The following is a 13,265-nucleotide window of genomic DNA, read 5'->3' on the forward strand; positions in this document are numbered from 1 at the left end:
GAAGAGGAGGAGGAGGAGGAGAAGAAGGAGGAGGAGGAGGAGGAGGAGGAGAAGAAGGAGGAGAAGGAGGAGAAGGAGGAGAAAGCTAGATACATTTATCATCTCCATTTCCTCTCCTCTCACTTAAAATAGCTTGTATTTATATAGAACTTTGCAAAGTAATTTACAAACATTATGTCATTTTCTCCTCAGAGGTAGGGGTTCTCAATTATGCCTATTTTGCAGATCAGAAAACTGAGTCTGAGAGAGGTTAAATGACTTTCCCAGTGTCAAAAGCTGGTAAGTGTCTAAGGCTGTATTTGAACTCTGGGCCTGATTCCTGGGCCAGCACTTCATCCACTAAGCTACCTTGCTGCCATAAGCTACTTCTTTTGTAACTCAGTTTCAGTCTTCACCCGACTCAAACGGTTTCCCACCCAAATTACCTTTTAAAATTATCTTTTAAATTGCCTGATCTGCTGGTCTTTTACCCTCCTCATCTTCCTTGACCTATCTGCTGTATTGGAAACTATTGACTATACTCCTCTTGAGGACTTTCCCCTCTGAGTTTTTTAACAGGCATCTGGGTGGTACAGGGGATAGAATGCTGAGCCTGAAGTCAGGAAGACTTGAATTTAAATCCAACCCCAGACACTTAGCAGCAGTGTGATTATGGACAAGTTACCTAACTTTATTTGTCTCAGTTTCTTCAACTGTCAAATGGGAATAATAACAGTACCTACCTCACAGGGTTGTTGTCAGAATCAAATGAGATATTTGTAAAGAACATGGCATATAATAGGAACTATATTAATGTTGATTCTTCTCCACTTTTGTGACATTATTATCTCCTGGTCCACTTCCTGTCTAACTGCCCCTTCTCCCTCCCCTCTAGTGCAGGTATTCTCCAACGCTTTGTCCTGAGCCTTTTTCTTTTCTCTCTCTCCATATCTTGCTCTTGGGAACCTCATCCGTTCCCAGGAGTTTAATTATTAACTCTATGCAGAATACTGACTGATCTACATATTTGTTTCCTGTCTCCCCAGAGTTTCAGAACTGTTGTCACCAACTGGATAGCTTGGAGACTTTATGATGCTCCCCCCAAAACCCACCCTTTCCTATTTCTAAGTTACCACATTTGTTCTGATCTCCTGGGGTCATAATCCCAGCATTATCCCCATCTCCTCACTCTCTCTCATCCCACATCTTTTGCATCTGACCCTCTCTATTCATACAACTAGCCTCTGTGTTCAGGTCCCCTAAAGGAAGTATTAATAGCGTACATTAATGCAACAGCCTGGTTATTATTGATCTCCCTGTCTCAAGTCTCTCCCCACTGTAGTCCAACCTCCACCCTGATTCCAAAAGTTATTTTTCTTAAGATGAAATCTGATCACATAACTTACCTACTCAATTAATTTCAGTAACTGTTTATTGTTTCCAAGTCAAAATATAAATTCCTTTGTTGGTGTTAAAAGCCCTTCACAATCTGGCCCCAGCCTATTGTTCCAGAACTGGAAAAGCATGAAGTGTTTTGGGCCAGTAGTTCAAGTTGGTTAAAGTAAAGGGCATGTTAGAAAAAATAAACCAACCTAAAATAAGGTTAAAAATGTAGGGGGGGAGGGCAGCTAGGTGGCATAACGAATAGAGTACTGACCCTGGAGCCAGGAAGACCTGACTTCAAATCAGGCCTTAGACACTTGACACAAAAACTAGCCATGTGACCTTGGGCAAGTCACTTGACCCCAAATGCTCTTCCTCCGCCTCCAAAAAGCAAAAAAAAAAAAAATGTAGGTTGGGTAGTCAAGTGGATAATGGCTAAGCAGCAATGTGCTCTTATTTGGGAGTCAAAACAGAATCGCTGTCATTTTGTGGGGAAAGGGCCATGATCAGATCTGTATATTAGAAAATGTATTTGTCCGTAGTGAAAGGATGAGGTGAGCAGTGTCAACTAGATTTAAGGAAATAGGTTAGGAGGGCACTCCAATATAATCCAGGCTAGAAGTAATAGGGCTTGAACTAAAATGGTGATGGTGGTAATGTATAAAGGTAGACGAATGGAAAAAAGGAACAGATTCAAAAAATATTGTGGAAGTAACTACTTGATGACATATTGGATTCAGAGACAAGGGAGAGGAAGGAGTCAGAGGTGACTGAAATTTCAAGAATCTGAGTTACTGGGGAAATGATATTGCCATTAACAGAAAAGTAAAGTTAACAGGAGAAACTAGTTTCAATGAGATCTTCAAGTGAAGGCTGGATGACCATTTATGGAGTAATAATGTTGTAGTTGGAGCCTTTTTCCAGTATGGATTGGACTAAATGGCTGAGCTTCCTTTAGACTCTGAAATTCTGTGAATTAGATTCATGATGTGTCTACAAGACACACAGTATATTTTAGGCAGTGGCATAGCCAGGATTTTCTGTAACTAGGATGAACATGTCACAGAGTAACAGTACAAATTAAAAGTTGCTGATAACAAGGCAAGGGGATGGTGCTATTGGTTAGGTCTCACAAATAGTTACAGGTAGCTGTGGTCAAGAAGCAAGAATTTGGTGGGGCGGCCAGGTAGCATAGCGAGTAAGAGCACCGGCTCCAGTGTCGGGATGACCTGGATCAAATCTGGGCTCAGATACTCAACACCACACCCAGAAATAACTGGCTGTGTAACCTTGAGCAAGTTACTTAACCCCGATTGCTTTAAAAAAAAAAAAAAAAAGAAGAATTCGGAATCTCAAAGAGCTGGTTCTGAACTCTGACTTTGCCATCTCTTAGCTAGGTGACTTAAACTCTCTGTCTTCTATAGCTGGCTTCTCTGTAGTTTCTCACCTTATAGTTCTCAGCTTTTGGAGCAAAGAAAAGGGGCAGCTAGGTGGCACCGTGAATAGAGAACCGGCCCTGGAGTCAGGAGGAACTGAGTTCAAATCCGACTTCAGACACTTAATACTTACTAACTGTGTGACCTTGGGCAAGTCATTTAACCCTGCCTTCCCCCCTCCTAAAAGACCAAAAAAAATAACACCTTGCAAGTTATTCTCTAGCTCTATTTTCATGATCGCTCATGGTGGCCTACTACAGTTTGTTTGCATACTATTTTCCAAGTGCATTAACATTACCTTCTGGATCTAGGGACTAGAAGGGAACCTGCCTCTCTTTCCCATTTGTCGGTCAGTGTCCCTGTCTCACAACTGGGCATAGTTAAAGAAATTACCTGAGGCAGGGGCTGGGGGGTAGGGAGGGGGGGGTGGATCTAGGAGAGGAGCTAGGAACTCCCCCTACTTCTAAAGATTCATAATTCCTGCTAAATGAGTAATTGTTATGCATCTATGCACTAGCATGAGCACAACTACCCATGAGCCCTTGTTTTCTGTTTCAATGTGTTTTTAAAATGCCTGTTCAAATGCAGCTTGTAATTATTAAGCCAAAATTTGATACTGTTACAGATGGTTGCTCAGGAGACCATTGTCTTTAAATCATCTGGGAGACATCTAGTACCTATATACTGCCTCCCCCCCCCCATTCTTCCCTCCCCTCACACCCAGGAGATCCTTACTAGGGGGGGAAAAAGCTTTTCCTTTGAGAAGGGAAAATTTTCTTGTGGGAAAAGTAAGTCACAGGAATTCTCACGTGCAGATACATTTCAAAGCCACAATCTGATCCAAAAAAGCAGTTTCATTCTAGAGTTAAAGCCCATAGCAATCCAAAGACTTTCTCAACAGTGGAAATAAACTAGGAAAAGAAAAGCTTGCAGGGCAGTTAGAACAGCCTTCTGAGACAGATAGCAGAACTCATACTACTACTCCCCCAGGGAATTACATCACTATCTATAGAACATGCCCTATTTTTCTTGGAAAGATTATGTGTTGCCTTTAACACACTCTCTTCTGATCAAAGACATTTCCAATCTAATTGGGACTATAGTTGAATGTAGTAGAATTCGGAAGAATATAAATCTAGAAACTTTGGGTTTAATGAAAAAAAAGTCCAGGGGGTTACCTGAAATATCTAGAGATGAAATGACTTGCCTAAAGTAACTGTCAAGAGATGGGATCTGAACCCAGGTCTTTCTGACTCCAAGACCAGCACTTTCAGTCCATAAAAATGAAATTAATAATATTACTTGAGCAACCTATATCGGAGGGTTGTTTTAACAACTGAAAGTTGTACAAGGTTTTACCTGAACTAAGGCTTTCTTTTTAAAAAATATTTATTTTAGTTTTCAACATTTACTTTTTTTTTTTTTTTGGAGGGGGGAATGCAGGCCAGTTGGGGTTAAGTGACTCACAGGGCTAGTAAGTGTTAAGTGTCTGAGGTCAAACTTGAACTCAGGTCCTTCTGACTTCAGGGCCAGTGCTCTATTCACTGAACCACCTAGCAGCCCCTTTTCAACATTTCTGTTTATAAGATTTTGAATTTAAAAATTTCTCCTCCTCCTTCACCTCCCCCCCTCTCCAAGATGACATGCAATCTGATATAGGTCAAACATGTACAATCATATAAAACATATTTCCACATTAGTCATATTGCAAGGGAGAATTAGAATCAAAGGGAAAAACCACAAGAAAGAAAAAAATGAATTTAAAAAAGGGAAAAATAGTATGCTCTGATCTGCATTCAGACTCCACAGTTCTTCCTCTGGATGTGGATAGCATTTTCCATTATGAGTCTTTTGAAGTTGTCTTCCATCACTGTATTGCTGAGAAGTTGTCTATCAAAGTTGGTCATTGCACAATGTTGCTGTTATTGTGTATAATGTCTTCCTGGTTCTGCTCTTTCACTCATCATCGATTCATGCAAGTCTTTCCAGTTTTTTCTAAAGTATGTCTGCTCATTATTTCTTCTGCAACAATAATGTTCCATTACATTCATATACCACAGCTTGTTCAGGCATTCCTCATCTCTCAATTTCCAATTCTTGGCCACCACAAAAAGTTGCTATAAATTTTATACACACACACACACTGGAGAGAGGAAGGCAAAGCAATTGGGGTTAAGTGACTTGCCCAAGGTCACACAGCTGGTGTGTCAAATGTTTGAGGCCACATTTGAACTCACCTAGATGCCCCCCACTATAAAGATTTTTGTACATGTGGGTCTTTTTCCCATTTTTATGATCTCTTTGGGATACAGACTTGATATTGGTATTGCTGGATCAAAGGGTACGCAGTTTTATAACCCTTTGGGCATGTGAACTAAGACTTTCTGTCCACGAGTATATCAGGAGTTCTTAATCTTTGGTTCATGAACTTTTTTTTTTAATAAATATTTCTTTATAATGGGTTTCCTTTGTAACCTTATGTGTTTAATTTTATGCACCTAAAAATACTACAGAGGTGATCTGTAAAAAGGCTTAGAGTTGAAAGACATCAAACATCCAGCAGGCACAGAAAAAAAAGGGGACATTCTTGTTTCCAGTTTCCACACTTCCCGAGAGGACACGCAGAGGGATGCTTCCTGTTCTGGGGGCTTCGCCCTGAAGAGGGGACAACACAGTTGGACTCCAGGAAGATGCTGCAGTGAAAAATTTAATGTCACTACCATCCAGCTGCAAACCCCTGCAGATCTCCAGGCCCTGGGAGTAAGTCGTGGACAATCCTGGCTCCAGTTCCCGTCTTGTTTCTGTAATCTTTTTCCCGGTCTTGGCTCCAGCCAGCCAAACAAGCTATTTCTCCACCTGCTATTTTCCTCCTCCAGTTGCTGCCTAGCTTCGCCGGTCTCCCGGGGTTACAGAAACGTGTTTCTTCTTCAGCGCGCCGCCCTCCTTCACCTCTTCCGGCTCCAGGCTTCAGCCTGGTTCTCGCGAGAAGTGTGTTCTGGCCTCTCCCACTTCCGGTTCATTGGTCCGCTGCGGCGGCCGCGGCGGCTCTTGGACCCGATGGTGCCAACGGGGTACGCCGAGCTCCGGGGAGCGGCGGTGAGACCCAGGCCTCGGAGGACTTGGTTCTCTGGGGTCGCTGTTTGGGAGAGTCCTCTCACCCTCCCCGTGAACCGAGCTGTTTGTGCCACTGGGACGCCAGCCCGCCCCTTTCCAGCATAAACACCCGGTCGGGCCGCGCCCACCGCCGGTCTGGCCTGAGCGGCCGCTGCCGGCCGGGCTTTCTCGGAGACGCGGCCCCCGCGTCCTGGGGCGGCCCGGGCTTGGCTTAGGCCCGCAGGCGGTGGCCACCCAAGAACCCGCCCTGTGCTTCCTGCGTGGAAGGGGAGCCTTGAGTCATCCGCGACTCGTTCTTGCCGGGCCTGAGCCCTGCTACGAAGTCCTTGCAAACCAGGTCGTGATCTCCTGGCCTCCACCCGGGGGAGGCACGGAGGGGGCAGCCGGTGCACCGGTCCCGTGCCCGGAGCTGTCCGTGCTTAAGGGTGAGTTCTGGAAGCCCGCTATGCTCTTGAAAGCTTTTGTTTCTAGAATGGAGAAACATTCCTAGCTTTCTGTCTCTATCCTCTAGATAATGTCATGGGGGGGGGGGGGGGCAAGTTGCCCAAGTAAACAATAGCCAAATGGTTTGTTTTTTGGCCAAATAACTGTTTAACGTTTGTTAGCAAACCAATGAATCGACTATCGCTTTGTCTAGGTTGTTGGTAATCGTTTTGTTTTATCTTGACAGGACGTTTACAGATGACAAGTTCTTTTGCTACTAAACCTTCCGCAATTATGGCAATACCCTGGAAGAAAGCCTTTCTGCTACTTCTAACATCCCAAGCATTGTCCTTAGTGAATAGCGTTGAGGAGGAGGAAGTACCTGAAGAATGGATTCTCCTGCATGTGGTTCAGGGTCAGATTGGAGCGGGAAATTATAGCTATTTGAGACTAAATCATGAAGGGAAAATAGTTCTTCAGATGAAAAGTTTAAAAGGCGATGCAGATTTGTATGTATCCGATACCACTCTTCACCCAAGTTTTGATGAATATGAATTACAGTCTGTAACTTGTGGCCAGGATGTTGTTTTCGTGCCTGGACACTTCCAGCGCCCTGTGGGAATAGGTATCTATGGACATCCATCTCACCTTGAGAGTGAATTTGAAATGAAAGTATATTATGATAGAACGGTTGTAGAATATCCACTTGGTGAAGCAATTTATGCCACAGATGGTAAAGCTACAAGCCAAAAGCAGCCTTATACACCAGAAGATACCTCTCAAGATGAAGAATCCATTGTTTGGACAATAATAATTGGCATTTTGAAACTAATACTTGAGGTTCTTTTTTAATATCATTGGACAGACATACACTGGAATACAGTACCCTTAACCTGTGAAGTGGATTGTGGTTTGCTGTGAACATTGCTACTTTTTATATGTTTCAGGAAATAGGGTTCAGGGTACCTTTTTTATGGTGGGTGGGTGGGGAAAAAAAAGCCATATTTAGTTTTGTATTGTAATTCCCCCCAAATAAGAGCAGCAAGCACAAGATTTGTAGTTTTCTTTAAAGAAATGAGTTCATATAAATGGAGAATGTACAATAAAAAACGCTTAGATTTCATTTAACAGTTTGTCAGGCAATTCATTAAAATACAGCAGTAGTCTTATGTGAAACAACTTGGAGTATAGATTTTATATAAAATTTGAAAAAAATTTATTAGAATTTAACTTTCTAAAATTTTTACACTACTTAAAGCAAAAGACTTATGGATCATTATGTGTAAGTTAAGATCAGTTTTTAAATGGAGAATAGTCACGTATCTGTGAAATAAATCTCATTTTTACCCCCACACTGCCTAAGAAATAATGGTACTAACTACATATTTTGCTGGGCAATTTACAAAGAAGACACATTGGCAATATTAAATTGGTGGAGTGAAGCTAGTAATACCTTTGACCCCAGCATATACTTCCAGACTTTCTCAGGAACCATAAAATAGAGCAATAGTTCAGCTGTGATCAGAGTTGTCACCTACGGTTATTCTGTACAGTAACTGAAACAGTGCTGAGACTTCATGGAATCACAATTTTAAAACTGGAAGAGGCCTGAGAGTTGTCTATCTCAAAGAAGGTAAGGGATTTCTATGGAACCAAGATCACAAAGCTGGTTATTATCAGGCCACTACTACAGAGCCTGAGTCTCCCTCCAGTTCAGTTTGCTTTCCCTTTCCCTTATACCAGCTGTGTTCATTAAAAATAATTTATTATATGCTTTGAAAGTTGATCATTGAGATTATTTTGTCTGAAAATCACAATTTCCCTAATTTTATCCTGTTTTAGATATTTGCATATGGCACTAGACTACTGTTTGAAAATAGTTATAAAATCATAGTTGAACTATTAAATTGTACATTTATAACTAAGCTCAAGTAGTAGTCCATAATTGAATATCTAAGATGGTATGGGGAAAAAAATGAGGGAAACTAAGTTTTATGCTTGTTAATAAAATGTGATCAGTTCCTAAAAATCAACTTTTTAAACATTCCTTTCATTGAAATTTTCAGAAAGATGATTTTATATATTATACAGAATAATTTTCAGATTAAACTACATTAGGTTTACAGAGAAATATGCTATACCTTTCTAGAAATAAGTCAACTCAGAACTTAAATACATAGTTAAAAATTGAAAAATGCTTTATTGATAACAATATGAGGAAGTGTGTTTCACAAAGTGGTAAACTCATTGGCACCAAAATTTTCACAATGTAAATAACAGTATCAGGAAAAAAAACTCTAATTCTATCCCTCTTTGCTGGTTTTTCCCCTTCTGCCCCCTCTTCTGGGTGTTGGGGGAGCTCTTTGACAACAATCACAAATCCAGCGACCTAGGAGAAAAATTGTTGATTAATAAATATACAAAGAATTTTACTTGTAACAATGTCTAATCAAAACATCTTTAAAATCCTTTCTCTTATCAAGTCACTAATGATAGTCCTTGACACAAGGGAGAAAATGACATTAAGTAGAAAAATGTGATGCTGCCTTAAAAGAAAAAACCCCACAATTTTCAATATAACATGAGTTTCTATAGAATTCAGTATAACAGATTATGCAAATTGATTGAATTACTGATGCTACCTTTAGTGCTATTTTGTTGCATGCACCCAAAGGAATGTTTTAAACACTTTCAGAAATTATTCTTACAAAAGCTCAGTAAATAAAAATCCTGGAATAAGGCTTTTGATTGAATCTCTCTTCAGTTGTCCTGTTCAACTTTCTTGTGGATTACTGATGTGCTCTTTCCATAGCATTCTCAGAGCATGGCTACTCTTTTTACAATATTTTAACACATCAAATATGTAACTGCATTGTAACAGCACCATGCATGATTGTGCTGCATTCTATATTTGATATATCAACTTACGCTAGTACTTGAAATAACATACAAGTTGCTTAGCTCTTTATTGTAATTTCTGGACAACTTTCAGGCCTATTTTACACTGAAAATTTTTAAAAATTATGCAAAAAAAGTTTAAAAATTACATGAACCTTAAACAAAATTACACATGTATTTGTTTTCATTGGCATCAAGTTAACCACAGTAAAGGGGTGGTGGCTAAGTGAATAATAGAGCACTGGCCCTAGAATCAGGAGGACCTGAGTTCAAATCCAGCCTCAGACACTTAACACTTACTAGCCATGTGACCTTGGGCAAGTCACTTAACCCCAATTGCCCTGCTTTCTCCCCTCCAAAAAGCAAAAAAAAAAAAAGTTACCATAGTAAAAGGTATATTATTTAATTTTTTGTCTATCCTAATACCATTTGAAGCTACTGTGCTGCTTCAATAAGGTTTCAAAATAAACATGAATGTAAAAATATTGTTTTATTACATTAGTATGAAGCTAAAGTATTAAACTATGCAAGTAAAAGTTTACAAAAATAAAATTCACAAGATTTTGAAACTGATACTCTCACTTTGGCGATTTCAGAATTGACATTTTTAAATAACCATTTTAAGTGCTTAAACTCTACATTTCAGAATAGATTTCCAGAATGGTTTCAGTATATTCCATGATAAATAAATGAATAATATAATTTGTTTAATAAGCAGTCTTGATCCTATCATTGAATATTTTGGTCAGTAATTCACTGACATGGTCATTTTAGTACCTAATGAGTAAAAAAATGTTAGATTTACTGGGAGGAGATACAAAAACATGGCCTCCACCTTCATAGTGTTTAATGACAATCTGTATGTCTCTACTTAGTCTTGAGCAATGTTGGAAGGTTCTATTACAACAGAATGCTAAGACTGATCTTGGTTGATTACCTGATGGAATAGCACCGAGCCCCACACAAAAAGTGTGATAACCTCTGTCACATACATCACAGAACATCATTTCTTCTTCATGGTGGGGCTGTCCACATATAATGCATGTTTTACATTCCATACACTGCCATGGGTAGGTCTTAATTATAGAAACAAGCTCCACAGTCATGTCCAGGCAAGAAGGGTGGCCTAAATCAAAACCAGTATTAGTAATACTTGACACAAATTTCACATTTTTCAATAAGTTTTATTAAAATAAATACTTTTAAATTGTAAAAAAAGGATGATTTTTGCTGAAGTCATTATGTCAAGGCTCTTTGAAGGAACTTTTAGTTTAACTAAGACAAAATACAAACTTTTGAAACAATGAACATAGCACTTAAAAATTTAAGAGATACATCAATACTTACCACTATTATCACATTGGGAGCAGTGTATAAGTGATTCAGCCTTTCCTTTCTTGTTGGACTCCTTACCCTTCAGACAAATTCCACACATAGCATTTGGAATGACCTTTGGCTGGAAGGGTAGAAGAGGGCTATAAATTCATGCCAGAAGAACTTAGTATGGGTTTAAAAGGAATTTTAATGTATCTCCTTACTTTTACTTTGATAATTTGCTAAAGAGGAACTTTTTTTGTACGATATAGCTCAACTTGAATAGGTTTGCAACATAATATGACGAACTGAGGTCTTGGATTTTAATTTTAATTGTAGGTTAATAGTATGATGCTCATGTTAAAACTGAATGTAGCAATTTACACTCCAAGTATCAGAGAAACTAATTTGTATCAAGGATTTGAAAGAAAATATACAATGTTGTACTTTCTTCCTTCTAATTAACAATGTAAAATTTTGGTATGCAAATGAATATGTTATATGGAAATTATTCTTCCCACTGTAGAATAAAGTCTTAGGTTTTATAAAAGTTCCAAGTTAATGATATTGCATGACTAGGTAATATCTAGGGTTTTGGGGGGGTATATATCCTAAATTAATTGTAATCAATCTATATGAAATTAAATTACAAAATGAAACAATTTTTTAACACTTTAAATGCAAAATGGCTTCATGAATATACTGTAATTTGTAAAATGTCTCTTTATGTGAAAATTAGGTTTTGTGGTTGTCCCTTTGCATACTGCACAAATTCATTAAAATAAACTAAAAGGGAAAAAATATCTGTGTACCAAACATATGGAAGGGAAAAAAAGAAATCTTCAGAAAGGCAAGACAGACTAGTATTTTTAGTAACATGTGATATAAAAGCCCTTAGAAAATGAGCCAGCCATCCTTAACTTGCTTTCACAAAAAGAATGAGAACAAAAAATGTTTTTAAATGATTCATTAAGATACATGAAATAATTTTAGTGCCAAAGTTTGTCCTACTTCACTTTATAATGCATAATCCAATAAAAAGTGTTCGGGATTTAAATATACTTTATAGTAATATATACATATATATACACATATATACATATATATATACACACACGCACACACATACACATACATACACACATACATATAACCAGAATTCAATCTGTGCTTGCTATATTTTCGTTCTCCTGCTGCAATCATGCCAATAAAGCAGTAGAATGAAATTTAAATCCTTTACCAACATTTGTTGGTACCAAACAAACAAAGTTAGTTGAAAATAAAGAAACATGATCCACATTCAGTGGAGGGAGAGGAAAGGGAAGGTGTGACCAACTGGAAAAGGACAAAGCTGGCGGAGAAAAAGTTTTTATGCTTCAAAAAAGGGAAAGAAAATTATTAAATAAAAGCTGTTTAAGCCCCTTTTATTAATTAAAACTGTTCCAAATATGTCTTGAGTTTTTAAGTTTTCATTTATATGATACCAAATACCCTGAGGAGCTCCATATCTATTCATTCCCAAATTTCCAATCTTAAGACAATTTTGGAAAGACTCATTTTGTCACCTTCATATAAGCTGTAAGGCCTGAAAAGTTTGTCCATTGTTTAAGAGCTCTTTTAAATGTTACATTCCTTGGCAAAAGATGACAGAGGCATTCATAAGGAATTTTTTGCTTATTTATTAAAAAAAAGCAGTCAACCTGTATTATACATAAATATAATAAAAACAATAAAATAATCTAAACATTCACAAACGTCTCTACAAAATAATAAATATCATGGAAGTGAAAACATACATATAAAACTTTACTGTTACCTATTCTACATCTCCTCTATGTCTACTTTTATACCCTGGCTCCCCCCAACAAAAGGATAGTGTCACAGCTCCAACCTCAGTCTGGCAGTGTTTTACCCTCTGTTGTTACTGCTACATTTTAAGCATAAGGTTCTTGTATTTTCCTAAAGCGAAATGAAATAAAAACTCTAAAAATTAGCTAGCAAGTGCACTTCTCTAATCCAAATTCTAGTTTAGATATGATTGAGTCTGTAACTGCCATAATATATAGCAGGAAATTCCCTCTCAATCCACCAAAGCTAAAGAGAATTTTGGTTATTGTACCTGTGTGCTACATGTACCAGGTATATTTTTAATACTTGAATTTTAAAGTAAGATACTGGCATAGTATTTCAGTTCTCTCTAACATGTTTCACTAAAAACAGTGAAGTACTTCCCCCATAAGATTAAATTCTAAGAAAGGTTCTTCAGTTATAGAAGCTCCTTTATAAAACAATGCAAAAGAAATAAAATGCAAAGCTAAATATAGTCACATTCCAGAGCAATTCAAGTTCTACAATCATAAAAATACATGAAAAAACTAGGAGAAAAGAAGATACCAGGAAAGTTGTAAGTTTACTCTTAAGCTCGATATCATCTTACCCAATGGTCTTCATCTTGAAAAAAATAATTAAAAGAGGGAGAAAGATAGTGGTGAAAGAAAATGAGAGACCGTGAGAGACCAAGGGAGTGAGAGTGAAAGTGAGAAAGAGAGAGAGAGAGACCTTCGTGGTGTTTTCTGTGCTGCTGCTTTAGCTTAGTCTCAATCAAATACTCATTCAATCATTTTGAGTTCTATAAAAAATCAGACTGCTTGCATGTAGGATTTTCACATAAAATGAATATAAAATGTTCTGGGGATCTAGTCTCTCTGTGGATTGAAG

The 13,265-nt window shown here is 38.2% G+C and overlaps 2 protein-coding genes across 5 annotated transcripts in view; one reads left to right on the top strand and one right to left on the bottom strand.

Annotated features, from left to right (window-relative positions):
* The first annotated feature begins 6,091 nt into the window (after positions 1–6,091).
* CUNH6orf120 (chromosome unknown C6orf120 homolog) lies at positions 6,092–7,463 on the top strand. The gene is made up of 2 exons (XM_069070472.1): positions 6,092–6,337; positions 6,583–7,463. Exon 2 carries the CDS (start codon positions 6,594–6,596, stop codon positions 7,185–7,187), a length of 594 nt encoding a protein of 197 aa, XP_068926573.1. The 5' UTR covers positions 6,092–6,337; positions 6,583–6,593; the 3' UTR covers positions 7,188–7,463.
* Positions 7,464–8,510: 1,047 nt separating this feature from the next.
* Positions 8,511–13,265, bottom strand: part of PHF10 (PHD finger protein 10) — a 35,500-nt gene continuing 30,745 nt past the window's right edge. For all 4 annotated transcript variants that reach the window (XM_069070469.1, XM_069070468.1, XM_069070470.1 and 1 more), the window contains 3 exons: positions 10,581–10,689; positions 10,171–10,359; positions 8,511–8,724 (listed from right to left, as the gene is read on the bottom strand). In XM_069070469.1, the coding sequence (XP_068926570.1) occupies positions 8,639–8,724; positions 10,171–10,359; positions 10,581–10,689 (384 nt within the window). In that variant the 3' untranslated portion in view covers positions 8,511–8,638. The remainder of the gene's footprint in view (positions 8,725–10,170; positions 10,360–10,580; positions 10,690–13,265) is intronic.

Source organism: Petaurus breviceps, unplaced genomic scaffold (assembly GCF_028583685.1).
Source record: "Petaurus breviceps papuanus isolate PSGF00001 unplaced genomic scaffold, PetGlider_PUasm1.0 90808, whole genome shotgun sequence".
Classification (NCBI taxonomy): Eukaryota; Metazoa; Chordata; class Mammalia; order Diprotodontia; family Petauridae; genus Petaurus; species Petaurus breviceps.